We start from the raw sequence: 17,309 nt of genomic DNA, 5'->3' as shown, positions 1-17,309 counted from the left end.
CAATCACGTCCAATCGCTACAACGCTGCTGCTGCAAACTGCACACGGACTGAATACGGTTTGAGGAGGAAACAAATGCATGTTGGCTTTAATCAGCACCTGACGACAGAACAAAGTTTATCAGAGACGTGAGCGTCAGAGGGTGAACGCACGCGTTTAATCAGACGTCGGAGCAGCTGCCGCCGCGTACCGCCCTCCTCCATTCATCCCGAAGAGGCCGTCTGATCTGAAGCCTGCAGTTTGTGTCATTAACAGGCTGCCAGGCGACTGTTTGGTTTCACTCTGTGGTTTTAACAAAGACAAACAGACGTTTTGTCTTTATGATCAAGAACCCAGCAGGCAAGTGCCAAAGCCTGCACTTCCTCCAACGTCCACTTGCTTCAAGACTGAGTCAGTCCCCACAGACATCGAGCAAGTCCAACTCTGGTGGGGATAAAATGCACCTCCCTCTCTCATTTTTAGCGCTCCATCTAGAAAGCGTCTACAGCACAAATTCACTTCCACTTTCAGCGTTAGGGATGGCACTACGTGCAGCGGCATGAGCCGGATCATTTCCTTTCTGACTTTTCATTGAGCTCCTAAATCCTGCTGTGTCTGAGTAAAGAAACAAAAGAGAAACAAAGCAGGTGGAAAGTGTCAGGAGGCTCAAAGCTGACTTCAAGAAAAGAAAAGAGCTGCTTCCTTCTGCAGAGATATGCAGATGTGGATAAAAGAAGGATGACGTGCTGCACGGGAGCAGAAAAAGTTTCTAAATGCGATGTGTAGAAATCTACTATTTATTTATAATGTTTCTATATAAATATTTATAATGTTTATAGTGTTTACTCACATAAACATAGACTGTTTCCATCTGATCCGGGCCGACAGAACAACGGAGAGAGGAGGGGGTCTGGCTGTGAACGATAGATGGTGCAACTGAGCATTTATCTATCAAAGAGACTCTATGCTGTAAGGACATTGAGCTAGCGGTTAGCATGAGACCGTACTATCTACCGCGAGAGTTTCCACACGTGATTATGATAGCTGTGTATGTCCCGCCCTCTGCTAGCGCTGCAGCAGCCTGTGAGGTCCTGCACACTGTAACCAGCAGACTCCAAACGCAGCACCCTCAGGCCCTTTCCCTGATCTCCTGGTCTCTAAAAAGACTTTAATCACACCTCCCTGTCCTCCACTCTCCCCACCTTCACCCAGTATGTCACCTGCTACACCAGAGACAATAAAACATTGGACTTATTGTATGCTAACACCAAGGAGGCATACAGCTCATCACCTCTCCCTCCCCTGGGGGGCTCAGATCACAACCTGGTTCATCTCCAGCCTGTGTATAAACCTCTGGTACGCAGAGAACCAGTAGTGAAACGCACAGTAAGGAAATGGTCGGCAGAGACTGAAGAGGCCCTGAGGGACTGTTTCCGTTCTACTGTGTGGGACAACCTCTGCAGCCCCCTGGAGGATGACCTCAACAGCATCACAGACTGCATTATGGATTACATGAACTTCTGCGTGGACAACACCGTACCCATCAAAAAGGTACGTTGTTTTTCTAACAACAAGCCATGGATACATCCTGAAATTAAGCCTCCTCTCAAGGAGAAGAAGAGAGTCTTTAGATCCGGAGACAAACAGGAGCTGAGAGTTTGTTCAGAAGAAGCTGAAATGGAAGATAAGGCAAGGAAAGGAAAACTACAGGAGGAAGATGGAGGAGCAGCTGCAACAGGACAACAGAGGGGTTTGGAACAGCTTGGAGACAATCTCAGGACAAAAACCAACCCCCCAGCCTGCAGGAGACTTGGGGTGGGTGAATGACCTAAATAAATATTTGAATAGGTTTGATCAAACACCCACCCCTCCCACAGCATCGTCCCCCCTGCTGCAATCCCCTTCATCTCAGGACTTCACACCTCTCAGGACTTCACACCTCCCAGCTCTCAGTCATCACACCCCCACCCCCGGCTTCTGTGGACTCCAAACATACACCCCTCCCCCGAAATCCACTCTTTCTATTGCAGCACTTCAAGCGAGGAACGAGCTTCGCATGATCAAGGTGCAGAAGGCTGCAGGTCCAGATGACGTCAGCTCCAGGCTCCTGAGATGCTGTGCAGATGAACTGTGTGGCATCCTAGGATATCTGTTCAACCTGAGCCTGTCACTGGGGAAAGTACCACAGCTGTGGAAGACCTCCTGTGTGGCACCGGTACCAAAGACCTCCCAACCCAAGGACCTCAGCAGCTACAGGCCGGTTGTCCTGACATCACATCTGATGAAGACCCTCGAGAGGTTGGTTCTAAACCATCTGCGCCCCCTGATGAGGTCTTCATTAGATCTGCTGCAGTTTGCTTACCAGCCTGGCATCGGGGTGGAGGACGCCATCATCTACCTCCTGCACCGAGCTCTGACTCACCTGGAGAAGCCTGGAAGCTCTGTGAGGATCATGTTCTTTGATTTCTCCAGTGCTTTCAACACCATCCAGCCACGACTTCTGAGGGACAAGCTGGAGCTATCAGGAGTGGACACCACATGTCCCAGTGGATACTGGACTACCTCACAGGACGTCCACAGTATGTGAGGACACAGGGCTGTGTCTCTGACACGCTGGTCTGCAGTACGGGGGCCCCACAGGGAACTGTGCTGGCACCGTTCCTCTTCACCCTCTACACTGCAGACGTCTCCATCAACTCCCCACGCTGCCTCCTACAGAAGTTCTCTGACGACTCTGCCATAGTCGGCCTCATCACAGGTGAGGACTCAGAGTGCAGACGTGGACTCTGGACTTTGTTGACTGGTGTCAGCAGAACCACCTGCTGATCAACGCCGGGAAAACCAAGGAGTTGGTGGTGGACTTCCGGAGACGCAGACCCACCACACTGACACCGGTGAACATCCAGGGGGTGGACATTGAGATAGTGGACTCTTATAGGTACCTGGGTGTTCACCTGAATAATAAACTGGAGCCACAACACTGATGCTGTTTACAGGAAGGGTCAGAGCAGACTCTACCTGCTGAGGTGGCTGAGGTCATTTGGAGTCCAGGGAGCGCTTTTGAAGACCTTCTATGACTCTGTGGTGACATCTGTCATTTTTTACAGTGTGGTATGTTGGAGCAGCAGTTTCTCAGCAGCTGAGAGGAAGAGGCTGGATAAACTCATGAGGAAGGCCAGCTCTGTTCTGGGATGCACCCTGGACCCAGTGCAGGTGGTGGGAGACAGAAGGACTCTGGCCAAAATAACATCTCTGATGGACAGAGTCTCCCACCCCATGCATGTAGATGTTGCTGAACTGCAGAGCTGCTTCAGTGGATGCATGAAGGAGTGTTTCCGCAGGTCCTTCCTCCCTGCAGCTGTCAGACTGTACAATCAGAACTGCTCCCAACAAACATAGATGTTTATGTAACCCAGGTCCCACGTAGCTATGGTAAAGCTAGAGTATATAGTACAATGAGACTGGGCCTGGGTTCGTAGTGCTACTAATCATGATACTTGATACCCTCTAATTGAATTAATAAGGACCACCACAACTGTATTTTACACAAATTAAATCCATCACCGGGTATTTATTTAGACAGCAAAGAAATGAATAAAATAAACAGTTACTTTTATAAAACGAATTGAATTCAAATAAACAAACAAAAAATACTGTAAAAGTGACTACATGGATTATAAATAAAAGATTATCAAAACAAAATAACTCTCTTATGTGCCAACTGTTATTTCAGTTACAACAGCTCACACCTTTAACAGGGATGAATTTCAACCTTTGATAATAACTTTGATTACAACTACACACTTTTCTCAATTTAAACCAAATCTGTAACAGTGGGCCCACACACACACACACACACACACACTTTAACCTGTCCACACTACACCTGCCGCACGGTGCTTGTTGCAGGCCTGATTCGAAGTTCGGGTGCGGTGAGGCCTAAAACTGATGGCCGCTTCACTCAAACTGAGCCATAAACAAAATACGTGCACTTTAGTTCCAGTTAGTACTCACGAGTCCAATGAGTTTGTTAGTGGGGCAATCAGAAACGGGCAGTTAGTTCACCAGTAGTGAAGACAGTCAGGGGCGAGAAAACAGCAGGGTCCATCCGGGCAGAAAGCTCTCTCTCCCTCTCCTTTCAGAGCGTCCCTCGGCTTCTAAACATATTAAAACACTTGAGCTACAATACCAAATGCTATCACATAACGATTTAGCATTAGCTTTGACTAAAAATCACAGAGCTAAACATACAGCATGGCATCACAGCACATAACGCGGTAAGCTGCGCTAATTAGCAAGCCGCTAGTTAGCATCACATATCGCGCCATTTTACCACTATAACGAATAGTTACAGTACAAATGTCAAGGCACACAGACTCATTTACCTCTTGCAGATCACAAATAAGATATATCAGGACCACGGGTAGTCGACCTCAATGATACTCTTAGATGTAAAACCCACACCACGTTTGCCTTACGACATCTCTCTTCGGACTTAGCTTCTGTGTCCGCTCCCACAGATTCACACAAACCTTACCACTCGTCCCGCCCCCATAACAGAGAAGAATGACATTGACTGGCTCGTCAGCACAAACAACCAATTACAATACAACATTAAGATAACTGACATTAGATGGGTAAATAAGTTTAGGTTACACCCCGACATATTGATTCTGCACAGGAAATGAACATCTAAATCATGAAACCCTTTTATTTATTGGACTCTTAACTGTAAATGAAATTACATTTGTACCAAAGCATGTGATTTTTAAACCTTTTATCAACTATTTATATTTTAACCATTTTTTATAACAGCAGACTTTTTCTTTATACTGCAAGCCTGAATAATTGCAGACAGGGCTACATTTACATCAGCGCTGTATCGTGCACTATTTTATCAACCGGTTCACACTATAACCTGGGTTTGCCTGTTATCTGTATTTAATTTTATTTAATGTAATAACGGTACAGTACTCTGCTTTTGGTAACCATTGTCCTTGATGGAAATATGTAAAAATTGTGTATGTTTCTGTTCTGTGTCTCGTGCACTGTTTGTTACACCACATCTATTCTACTGATGGGTTGTTGTCGCTAATCTGCCGGGCAGACTAGCGACAGGTTCCAGCTTTGAACCGGAGAATGAAATCATGTAGGATTTTCAAACTGACCGCACAGGGGCGTCGACCTCAAGGTCAGAGGTCAAGTTTTCTGAAAATGTCTAAGAAACCTGAGGACAAGGTCAGGTAGAATTTTGGAACAGGTACCATAGGTGTGTTTAGCACGAGGCTGAGGGGAGCACTGGTCACCAGTAAGTTTGTAAAACAGGCAACAATCTGTGTCTGAGTTAAATTAGGTAGCTGGTCGAATAGCGTTAAGTGTGGAACGGAGATTTATATTTATATATATATATTATATGTGTGTGTGTGATTGGATCTCCTGTGTTTGAGGAGGAAAATGTAATTGAATCATATCTGTTATTAACCTCTGTCTCTCTTCCACAGCATGTCTTTATCCTGTCTTCCTTCTCTCACCCAACCAATCACAGCAGATGGCCCCGCCCCTCCCTGAGCCTGGTTCTGCTGGAGGTTTCTTCCTGTTAAAAGGGAGTTTTTCCTTCCCACTGTCGCCAAAGTTTGATTGTTGGGGTTGTCTCTGTTTTCTTTGTGTTATTGCAGGATCTTTATCTTACGATTTAAAGCATCTTGAAGTGACTTCCTGTGATTTAAATAAAATTCAACTGAAAGCACGAGACAGAGAATAATATCGATGATTTGAGAAACACTGAATCAAAGTCACATCATTAAAATTTGCATAAGAATATTCTTGTAAATATTTTTATGTTTAGTTATTCGAGTTAAAAGTTACACTGACGTTGGTAGAAACACAAACTGGTGTTGGTGAGAGAGATCGCTGTGGTTCAACACCACAGACGCCTGTTTACTCCTCGCCGGAGATTCGTTAGACCAGTTGTTACATTATTTTCATGTTACTCCTTAAAAGGACCGTACATGCATTACCACATCATTAACAGTTAGAGGAACAAATTCCACACACCAACACGAATCCTAACGAGGACACGCACGATCTTTCTCTTAGTATTTACGTACGAACACAAAGCAAAGAGGAAAACCGACCCAGACGCATCAGAGCGCCGCGGTGATTCAGCCGTGGAGGCGTGGAGGCTGACTGCTCATCGCTGTTACCTGCTGCAGCTTTGACAGCACTTTTGCACAGTAACTGTAAGAGTAATGTGACGGCTGCACCGCTCCTCCACGCAGCGTGCAGATACCTGAAGAGCCTTTGTAACACGAGTAATTAAATAATTGTGACTGTAATGTGATTACTAAATTTACTGCAGTAATGTTACTGAAAAAGGTCATGTGATTCATTTAGAGCACTGTCTTCTTCCTCGTTTCCTGTTGTGCACAGTCTGCACCGATCGCTCACCGAGCACATGATTACATATGATTACATCACACATCACAATAAAAGCATCTTTCAGTCGTCCTGAACTCTGGAAACTTCCGTCCCACGCTGACTTCAGCAGCTCTCTCCGTCTCGTCTTTCACGCTGTCACGCCACCTCTGTGCTCCACGCATCGCCTGAACGCGTGTCTGAGTCGCGGTCCCGCCTGCTGCTGTCAGCTCTTTTTGATTATCTCTCTGCTGTCAAGGCTACAAGCGAGATCAGGCTCATCTCGTCCTCGCTGGATCTTGGCAGAGGCCTCTCTGCATGTTAAACTCAGTCGGCCGTGTCACAGATTCAATTTGAAAGTTGCACAAACATCTGTGGAACAAACCGCTTCAGAGCGCAGGGACAACAAACGCACGCCGTTATCCTCCTAAAACTTAAATCTACACCAACTGTGCCGAGCAAAATATCAGGATTTACAATTTGTGGTGCAATTTACAGCAGTGTGTCCTGTTCAGCATCATTTCCTCGTTATCCTGCAGCCTGCACGGCGCCTCCTCAGGTACAGAGCATGAAAACTGGATCTGTGGGTAAAATCTGCAGAAAGTCTCCGTCTGCAGCCCATTCGCTTTCCTTCCTGCAGCAGCAGTTAAATGAATTCCTGCTCTCCACCTGCAGGTGTTCCTCCGTCAGCCCTTCCCACGATGCACCTGTACAGCCTCCAGCTCAGAACCAATCACAGCAGAGGAAAATGAAGCTGCACAAAGCTGGTGTGAAATTCCCTTTAACCGAGGTCGGGGCTTTTTATCTGAATCCTTTCATCTTGTTTCACAATGACAAAGAAAATGTTTTGTCTGAAGGAGGCTCAGAGCTTCCACACAGACAGCAGCCTGCAGCCACACTCCTCGTCTCAGATCCTTAAAAACTTCAAACCGGCCAAAGATTCTGATCAGCGGTTTGATCCGACACTAAAGAAATACCCGAAACGTCACGAACGACCAAAAACTAAGCTGAGCTTTGCAAATGTAAGGAGACCAGGTCCAAAGGCAGAACATGAGCTGAGACACACGTCATCAGCCTGATAAAACAACTATAATAACCAATAACAACTATTTGAATTCTATTTTGAAAATACAAAATTGAGCACCAGTCAAAAAACACTGCGCACTTTAAGAAGTTACCAGATGTCAGATTTGCAGTCGTAGCCCTGGTGGCTCAGCACCTCTGGGCTCATGTAGTACGGAGTCCCTGTGAAGGTGGTGGCCAGGTCACATGATCCCATCAGCAGGCAGGAAACACCAAAGTCACCTGGAAACATGAGAAGCATCATCCTGATGACTGATGTGCTGTCAAACTGAACCTGCAGAAGCTCCGTGAACACCTGGACCTGCACACACCAAACACATGATAACGTCACAGGTACAAACATCCCACAGATGCTGAACGATCCACAGACCTGCTTTGATATGTGCAGAAATCATAAAGAACCAATGAGCTGTCCCACGGGCAGTGAAGGTTTCCAGCACCACGCCTCAGACCCGGCTTCACCCTTTCCTAAGCTTCAGGTTCGGCCTGAACGATTTACCCGCTTCCTTCCAAGTCTTCTGCTTTTTTGTTCTGTCTATAAAGAGCAAAGCTGCATTATTCGCCTCAAACAGCGACAAAACGCTCCTCAGAGCTCGACGTGGGAACATCACGCTCTGAGCCGAGACGTCAGAGGTTTAAATAACTTCTGTAACGGAGCCGCGGAGAGTCAGAGACACTCGGCTGTGAAACACACAATGAACATTTAAAGTTGGAGGACGTACTAATCCAATGGAAATGGAGCAGAGTGACCTCTACTGACCCTGACAGCTCCAAAGCAACAGCCAATGAGTGAATGAGCAAATGTGTGGATACAGATCTAGAACTTCTAATTCTACGCTGCTGTATTTGAATATCTGATCAACATGAGGCTGATCGTGACACCTTTGCTGATAGCTACTAACTGTGCTGAACTTGACGCCGCTCACATGACTGCACAGTAGGTTTTGTCTCTGTGGAGTCGGCGCTCCGTGTGTGCAGCTGGGAAACTAAACGGCCATCACAGAGTTCTGGTTCACGTCCAAAACTGCAGACGGCAACAATCTGCTGAGTCTACACTCCACACGCTCGGTGTAAATCCACTTCCTCCTGTGTTGTTACCCACTCGTTAGCTGGAAGCACGCTTCTATTTGCGGCCCCGTTTGTTGTTGTTGCTGTTAGTGAGAGGAAGAAGCCTTTTAGGCAGCAGACAGTTTTGTTATACACGCACAAACGTGAGGAAAGTACCGCAAGCGGCAGCAGCAAAAAGAGGACGCTCACCGATTTTAACGAGGTTTCGTTTCAGGAAGATGTTCTTGGCCTTCAGATCTCGGTGGAGGATCCGCCTGCAGAGAGGATTTAAAAGCAGGTCGCAAACTGATGAATCTGCAATCATTTGTTAACATTAAACAGCTACAAATGTTTCTGTTTTTGTGACTCTTTGTTGTCACCTAGAATCTCATTAAACCACAAAAACGTGTTTCAACTTTACCAAGTGTCAGGTGGATAAAACATGTGGAGCAGGACAAACATATAAAACCAAAGACGACTTCAGAGGAAATAACAGAAAACTGCACCTGTCATGTATGTAGCGAAGGCCGAGCAGCAGCTGGATGAGCCAATCAACGACCTGGCTTTCAGGGAGGCTCCGCCCAGCTCGTCTCACCTCTCCTATCTTACAGTCCAGATCCCGATCCTGAGGGCAGAGCGAGGAGGAAATGAAGCGTCGCTCATTCAGAGGCCTGCAGCAGCTGGATCCACGTTTAGTAACTTCACGTGTAAAGTCAAGTGAAACGGCCTCGGACTGAAGCGCATGTGTCATTACACTTCCACAGTGACAGCTCCACAGTGACAGCTCCACAGTGACAGCTCCACAGTGGCTCAGTCTTTCTTCTCAGCTTCTGAGTGAACTGAAGGAAGCTTTGACGCCTGCAGCTGCAGCAGACGTCAGAGAGCTTCACTCCATCAGCTCATTAACGTGCGGCTGAAGCTTCAGCTACAGGTCGGCGCTGCTGTTCGCTCTCAGCCTGCCGTGTTCGCGTTCTGTCAGACTGATGCAATTAAAAGCAGACGCACCAACTGCCAGCAGCAGTTAACCGTAGCCCGTCCACTGATGTGCCGACGATTATAATCAGATTACTGAGATATTAAAGGAAAGTTCAAACGTGCTGTGATTCCAGCTTTGTTTGGATGTGATTTCCTGTTTTTTCTTTGTCAGGCTGAAGCAATGCCTCAGAGTCGTCCACAGCTCTGCAGGGGATTGTGGGTAATGGCACAGCCTGTTCATGTTTAAGTTTGTTGAATTACACTAAATCCTCACAAAAGGCCTAAACATTGTTCAGTCTGTGTGTTTGTAGAGCAGAAAAGCAGCCGTTAGCGGCACAGCAGCACGGGAAGCTTCGTGAACTGTTCTGCAGCAGTGATTCAAATCTTCAGGAGATGCTGAAGGAGGCGGGGGAGGAGGGGGGAGCTGGGTAATGAGGGGGGAGGATCGCCGTCAGGTGACGTAGACGAGCGGGCGAGGGGCATACTCCGAGTGTGGGAGGCAGAGAAAAACATGAGTGGAGATGAAGGCAGCGTGAGATTCATTAGTGGAGAGGCTGAGAGTGGAGACGGCACCTGGTGTCATCGAGACAGCAGGCGTGAAAGATGGAGTGGGGGGGGGCGGGGGCTGCAGTTTCAGGCTGTTGCTTCATTGTGTCTTCATCAGACAGACGGGCTCCACAGGCCCAACATCTGCTGATGCAAACCTGCAGACCTGCAGCTTCTGTCACGGTTGCTTCATTCTTACTTCCTCGTGTTGTGACTGAGGTCAGGATGTTTTTGAAGAGCACGGCGGCCCCGAACAAAGAGGACACTCGGTTTCACTGCAACGTCAAACAAACGTGAGACAGGGAGGCATTTTAAACCCGATAGGGAACAAACTCTAACAGCTGCATCGGGCAGGTTGAACTCTGCACATTACAGAAGGACGGCGAGTTAGCGCGAACCCATGTTCCCGCGGTAGATGACCGAGAGTTTGAACCCACATCAGGCGTGTTTCAATCAAGCCTCGAGCTCCAAGGCTGAAAATGGGAACCATGTGGGGGAGAACAGTCAACCCGAGCATGCTGAAATGCTACCAAAAGAAAAGACTTTACCACCACATGTCTCTTTGGGACTTAAAATGCTCATCCAAACAAGCTGGTGTAGCTACGTCAGCTGCTGTGAGCGATCCACATTCAGCTTTAAATAAGAAGCAGAAAAGCAAAGCCTGCAGTTCCTCTAACGTCCACTTGAGGCTCCAACAGTGAGGTTGAAACAGGAGTAAACAAAGACTAGTTTCCTCTGGTCATTGCAACTGTTTGAAATCCTTCACACGTTCGTTTTTTTAACACTTGATGGTTGCATTATTGGGGGCGTGGCCTCTTTAACTGGCGGTCCGACTAAATTTACTGAGATTATTTTTGTTCAGTGAGGTTTTGGATCAAAGGGATTGAGTCCCCTCTCCCCATGAGTGCTCCTGGTTCCTGTTACCTGACAGTACTCTGTGATTATGCAGAAGGCGTCTCTCTCCAGGAAGCTGTGGTAGAAGGTCAGGATCGCTGGGTGGTGCAGCTGAGACAGCAGCTGGGCCTCCTGAGTGGCTCTAACCGTCTCGTCGGGTCGAAGGTCACCCAGAGGAATCTGCTTCAGCACCTTCCTGGATGAGAGAGACAAGTCAGAGGGACGTTGTGCAGGTGTGGAGCACCTGTTTACTGATGGCGTTCATGATCACGGCAGGGAGCTTCTAGAAAAGTTTGAACCAGCGCCTTGAAGTTGAAGGATGCACACAGCGTACTGGGTAAGAACTTTGTGCAGCAATGATATTTCTGCAATAAAAACACATCCAGAGGGAGAGCACAGACTGCTAATGTCAGCACGCAGCTACAAAACTGGAGCAGCGTCTCAAACCTCCGTCCTCCCCCTCAGGGAGGTAATCAGCTGCTGCTCACCGAGCAGGCCGTCTCTCCAGCTCCTGTTAAATTGGTGAGCAGGTCAGCAGGTGAACTGGAGGCTCTGGTTTATTAGCTCCCTGCTCTCACCCCCTCTCCCTGCTCTCACCCCCTCTCCCTGCTCTCACCACCTCTCCCTGCTCTCACCACCTCTCGGCTTCACTTTCTGCTGTGAAGACAGCAGAAACACAGCACGGAGTCAAAGTGGTTAAAATACGACCTGCTTACTGTGATTATGTGATTTCACTGGCCCAGACACGTGCTGTAGTAACTTTGGTGTCATGTTTCGGCTGTGTCCAGGCAGGAGAAGGACCCAAACGCAAAACTCACCACACCAGAATTAAACTCAAAAAGCTGCTTTATTGCAGAATGGCATGAAAAATATAACTAAACTAAACTGGGACATGGATAAACTAACACACAGGGAAACATGAGGGAGACTACGACACTGACAAAGAGAAACACAGGGCTTAAATACACAGAGGGATAACGAGGGAATGAGACACAGAAGGAGAGCACAGCTGGGAGTAATCAGGCTGGACGAGACAAGGGAAGCAAAACTAGAAACACTCACATGAGACGTGGACCTTCAAAGTAAAACAGGAAACACACTGACTGAACTCAAAACATGTAAACTTAACAGCAACTGAGACAGAACATAGGGACCAGAAACATGGGACAGAAAGGCAAAGTAGACACAACATGAACATAACGACGCCCACAGGGAAAGAGCAAAACAGAGCAACGAAGCACAGGACCTCTTTCAAAATAAAATAGGAAACAATGAAACACTGACATGACTACATGAACTTGACAACATAAGAAACAGACATGAAACACATGAAGGATAAGGGAGACTTAACACAAGGGTTGAAAACACAAGGGGAATAGAATAAGCAAATGAACATAGAAATCTAATGAGCTTAAACATAAACTATAAACATCAAAATGAACTAAAACTCAAAACGCTGGGTCATAAGACCCAGGATCGTGACATTTGGTATCTTAAAACACCAGTAAGACGGTTTATTTTCCACTCAAAATTATTTTATCCCATCTTATTTATCGCATACGAGCCTCTCGTTAAACGTCTGGGTGACTGATGATGTCATCACAGGCAAAAGCAAAAAGTCCTGAAAGCTGAAGCCAGCGTAGAAGCACTAACATCTTCCTGTGATGTCAGAAATAAAACAGTAAACAGTTTTGGCCTGTACGGCGAGTTTTCGGCTTCAGAGCAGCTGTACGGCAGCTTCATCAGTTTAAACGTCATTAAAATGAGGAGTTACAACATCATGTTGCAATATGGCACAGCGGTGACTGTGTCCATCCTTTATGTACAGTCTGTGGGGCAGAGCAGCGGCGGTGGACTTTAGTAAAACTCCACTCTTGTTTTATCATTTCTTGTTTTCATGTTTTGTTTTTGTCATTTTAATTAATGCAGGGATCAGGTCACATTTCCATTTACCTGTCACATTATTTCTTCCTTTTTGAATCTTTTCTCCTGGGAAAAGGCAAAAATTTAAATAAAACAAGAGCGAGCTGTTTGTGAAATGTCATCTTGAACCCGCCTAAACCTTTTAGTTCAGGGAACGGGGGCGTCGTTGTCTCCGCGCCGCAGCTGCAGACTTTCCGCGGTGAAGCTTTTCGCTGAGGAAAACAGCTGGATGCTGTCGATGCTGAGAACACATCAGTGATGAGGATGAGCAGAGTGTCAGTCATCACTCAGAGACACACACTTCCATGACTCTGTAATCTCAGAGCTTTGATTCATAAAGCAGAGCAGAAAGATCAAAGAGACGTGAGCTCTGATTTCATCCTGAAAGCAGGAGAGGCGAAAAGGCTTCGTGCTGCTTTTCAGTCTTTTGTAGTTTTTTGCCTTTTTGTGCTTTTTGTTGCTGCTTTGGTTTTTCTGAATGTTGTGTGCGTCAGCTTGGATGAGCGTAGAAACCCTCCCGTGCTGTGAATACACTTCACTTCAGTACTTAAACATTTACTCAGGATTATTCCACAGAAACTAAAACAGCAAAGTAAACTTGGTGCTCGTCTTTAACAAAGGTGAAAATGAACCCAACACACCTGAAATATGTTTAATGCCCAGCAGGGGGCGACTGCTTGTCCTGTAGAGGTGCACGGTCCTCTGTGACCTCACTAACACTGTGCTGATTTGCATCACATCACACTGGATAACACACATCCAGTGGATACATGAAACAAAGTCGTACATGTTGGGATCGTCTTCTCTGTCCCCCCAGAAAATTATTCAAAAAATTCACGACTGATTCGAACGTGCAGCTTGTTCATTTCCTGTAACAGAAATGCAACAAATGGGTCTTTACTACGAACTTATTTGATCACAGCTGTCAGACGCGCAAGTTAAATCCATCCATGCATCCGCTTCTCTTTTTCAGGGTCGCGGGGGCGCTGGAGCCTATCCCAGCTGTCATAGGGCGAGAGGCGGGGTCCACCCTGGACAGGTCGCCATGTCGCAGAGCTAACACACAGACAACCATTCGCACTCACATTCACACCTACGGGCAATTTAGATTAATCGATTAACCTATCCCCACGAACTGCACGACTTTAGACGGTGGGAGGAAGCCGCAGTACCCACAGAGAACCCACGCAAACACGGGGGGAACATGCAAACGCCACACAGAAAGACTGATGGTCACCACTGTGCCCTAAAACGATCTAGGGGATCTATAATTTACGGTGGCCCTGAGAGGCCAAACGGACTGCAACTTAAGAAAACACCAGCAATAAGAAAAAGCACACTGGTCCGTCGGCTTATTGTCTCCCCAGAAACACTTCCCTTGTGCATTTGGAAACCTATTTTTTTCCTATTTCAGGATATTTGAATCCATTCAGACCCACAGGACACTCCCACTGATTTCTGTCTTCAGCTTCATCTTAGAGGGTCACAAATGTGAGCCAACACAGGGGAGAAGCTTCCCCTTCAAAGAACAACCGGCTCAGCGGCGCCGTTACTGCCTTTGATTTCACGTTAAAGCCAAAAGGCTGCTGGGAAATCAAATTCACAGCCTGAATTTATAATTTATGGGCAAAAAAAATCTATTTCATTCAGTTCTTTGAGCCCTCACTGTGATGTGCACTGAGAGGGGCTTTTCTTCAGCTGCTTGCCAAGCTGGGAGCGCCGACCGTCCGTTGCTATGCAACTACGGAGAAAGGATGTTTGAAGTGCGACGCTCAGACGCTCCTGAGTTGGTGTGTCTTTGTTTGGCTGAGAGCAGAGAAACACGAGCTTCGACCCTGAACTGTAAACCACAACGAGACCAGAGAAGGAAGGAAGGAAGGAAGGAAGGAAGGAAGGGAGGAAGGAAGGAAGAAAGGAAGGAAGGAAGGAAGGAAGGAAGGAAGGAAGAAAGGAAGGAAGGAAGGAAGGAAGAAAGAAAGGAAGAAAGGAAGGAAGGAAGAAAGGAAGGAAGGAAGGAAGAAAGGAAGAAAGGAAGAAAGGAAGGAAGAAGGAAAGAAAGGAAGGAAGGAAGGAAGAAAGGAAGGAAGGAAGGAAGGAAGAAAGGAAGAAAGAAAGGAAGAAAGGAAGGAAGAAAGAAAGGAAGAAAGGAAGGAAGAAAGGAAGGAAGAAAGAAAGGAAGAAAGGAAGGAAGGAAGAAAGGAAGGAAGAAAGGAAGGAAGGAAGAAAGGAAGGAAGAAAGGAAGAAAGGAAGAAAGGAAGAAAGGAAGGAAGAAAGGAAGAAAGGAAGAAAGGAAGAAAGGAAGGAAGAAAGGAAGGAAGAAAGGAAGAAAGGAAGAAAGGAAGGAAGAAAGGAAGAAAGGAACAAACATGATGTTTGTATGTTTTGTAATAAAAGCACCAGAGGAACAAAAACTCGGCTGGATTTGAACTCAGGACTTTCTTTCTGTGAAGCAACATTAAGAACAGAAACATGATGTGAGCAAGGTGAGCAAAGGAAGGAAGAAAGGAAGGAAGGAAGGAAGAAAGGAAGGAAGGAAGGAAGAAAGAAAGGAAGAAAGGAAGGAAGGAAGGAAGGAAGAAAGGAAGGAAGAAAGGAAGAAAGGAAGAAAGGAAGAAAGGAAGGAAGAAAGGAAGGAAGGAAGAAAGGAAGGAAGGAAGAAAGGAAGAAAGGAAGGAAGAAAGGAAGGAAGGAAGGAAGAAAGGAAGGAAGAAAGGAAGAAAGGAAGGAAGGAAGAAAGGAAGGAAGAAAGGAAGAAAGGAAGGAAGAAAGAAAGGAAGGAAGGAAGGAAGGAAGAAAGGAAGGAAGAAAGGAAGGAAGGAAGGAAGGAAGAAAGAAAGGAAGAAAGGAAGGAAGAAAGGAAGAAAGGAAGAAAGGAAGGAAGGAAGGAAGAAAGGAAGGAAGAAAGGAAGAAAGGAAGGAAGGAAGAAAGGAAGGAAGAAAGGAAGGAAGGAAGGAAGAAAGGAAGAAAGGAAGGAAGAAAGGAAGAAAGGAAGGAAGAAAGGAAGGAAGAAAGGAAGGAAGAAAGGAAGAAAGGAAGAAAGGAAGGAAGGAAGGAAGGAAGGAAGAAAGAAAGGAAGGAAGGAAGGAAGGAAGGAAGAAAGAAAGGAAGAAAGGAAGGAAGGAAGGAAGAAAGAAAGGAAGAAAGGAAGGAAGGAAGGAAGAAAGGAAGGAAGAAAGGAAGGAAGGAAGAAAGGAAGGAAGAAAGGAAGAAAGGAAGAAAGGAAGAAAGGAAGGAAGAAAGGAAGAAAGGAAGAAAGGAAGAAAGGAAAGAAGAAAGGAAGGAAGGAAGAAAGGAAGGAAGAAAGGAAGAAAGGAAGAAAGGAAGGAAGAAAGGAAGAAAGGAACAAACATGATGTTTGTATGTTTGTAATAAAAGCACCAGAGGAACAAAAACTCGGCTGGATTTGAACTCAGGACTTTCTTTCTGTGAAGCAACATTAAGAACAGAAACATGATGTGAGCAAGGTGAGCAAAGGAAGGAAGAAAGGAAGGAAGGAAGGAAGAAAGGAAGGAAGGAAGGAAGAAAGAAAGGAAGAAAGGAAGGAAGGAAGGAAGGAAGAAAGGAAGGAAGAAAGGAAGAAAGGAAGAAAGGAAGAAAGGAAGGAAGAAAGGAAGGAAGGAAGAAAGGAAGGAAGGAAGAAAGGAAGAAAGGAAGGAAGAAAGGAAGGAAGGAAGGAAGAAAGGAAGGAAGAAAGGAAGAAAGGAAGGAAGGAAGAAAGGAAGGAAGAAAGGAAGAAAGGAAGGAAGAAAGAAAGGAAGGAAGGAAGGAAGGAAGAAAGGAAGGAAGAAAGGAAGGAAGGAAGGAAGGAAGAAAGAAAGGAAGAAAGGAAGGAAGAAAGGAAGAAAGGAAGAAAGGAAGGAAGGAAGGAAGAAAGGAAGGAAGAAAGGAAGAAAGGAAGGAAGGAAGAAAGGAAGGAAGAAAGGAAGGAAGGAAGGAAGAAAGGAAGAAAGGAAGGAAGAAAGGAAGAAAGGAAGGAAGAAAGGAAGGAAGAAAGGAAGGAAGAAAGGAAGAAAGGAAGAAAGGAAGGAAGGAAGGAAGGAAGGAAGAAAGAAAGGAAGGAAGGAAGGAAGGAAGGAAGAAAGAAAGGAAGAAAGGAAGGAAGGAAGGAAGAAAGAAAGGAAGAAAGGAAGGAAGGAAGGAAGAAAGGAAGGAAGAAAGGAAGGAAGGAAGAAAGGAAGGAAGAAAGGAAGAAAGGAAGAAAGGAAGAAAGGAAGGAAGAAAGGAAGAAAGGAAGAAAGGAAGAAAGGAAAGAAGAAAGGAAGGAAGGAAGAAAGGAAGGAAGAAAGGAAGAAAGGAAGAAAGGAAGGAAGAAAGGAAGAAAGGAACAAACATGATGTTTGTATGTTTGTAATAAAAGCACCAGAGGAACAAAAACTCGGCTGGATTTGAACTCAGGACTTTCTTTCTGTGAAGCAACATTAAGAACAGAAACATGATGTGAGCAAGG

At 46.0% G+C, this 17,309-nt stretch overlaps 1 protein-coding gene across 4 annotated transcripts in view; it reads right to left on the bottom strand.

The window, feature by feature from the left end:
- Positions 1 to 17,309, bottom strand: part of nek11 (NIMA-related kinase 11) — a 68,680-nt gene that overhangs the window by 37,621 nt on the left and 13,750 nt on the right. For all 4 annotated transcript variants that reach the window (XR_014876867.1, XM_085177422.1, XM_085177425.1 and 1 more), the window contains exons 3-6: positions 10,968 to 11,133; positions 9,029 to 9,147; positions 8,733 to 8,797; positions 7,571 to 7,697 (exon numbers count right to left, since the gene is read on the bottom strand). Coding sequence is in view for 3 of the 4 variants with exons in the window: in XM_085177422.1 (XP_085033548.1) it covers positions 7,571 to 7,697; positions 8,733 to 8,797; positions 9,029 to 9,147; positions 10,968 to 11,133 (477 nt within the window). In the remaining variant the exon portion in view is untranslated. The remainder of the gene's footprint in view (positions 1 to 7,570; positions 7,698 to 8,732; positions 8,798 to 9,028; positions 9,148 to 10,967; positions 11,134 to 17,309) is intronic.

This window comes from Neolamprologus multifasciatus, chromosome 11 (genome assembly GCF_963576455.1).
Source record: "Neolamprologus multifasciatus chromosome 11, fNeoMul1.2, whole genome shotgun sequence".
Lineage (NCBI taxonomy): Eukaryota > Metazoa > Chordata > Actinopteri > Cichliformes > Cichlidae > Neolamprologus > Neolamprologus multifasciatus.
The sequence above is the reverse complement of the archived record's forward strand: the minus strand, read 5'-3'. Positions and strand labels throughout refer to the sequence as shown.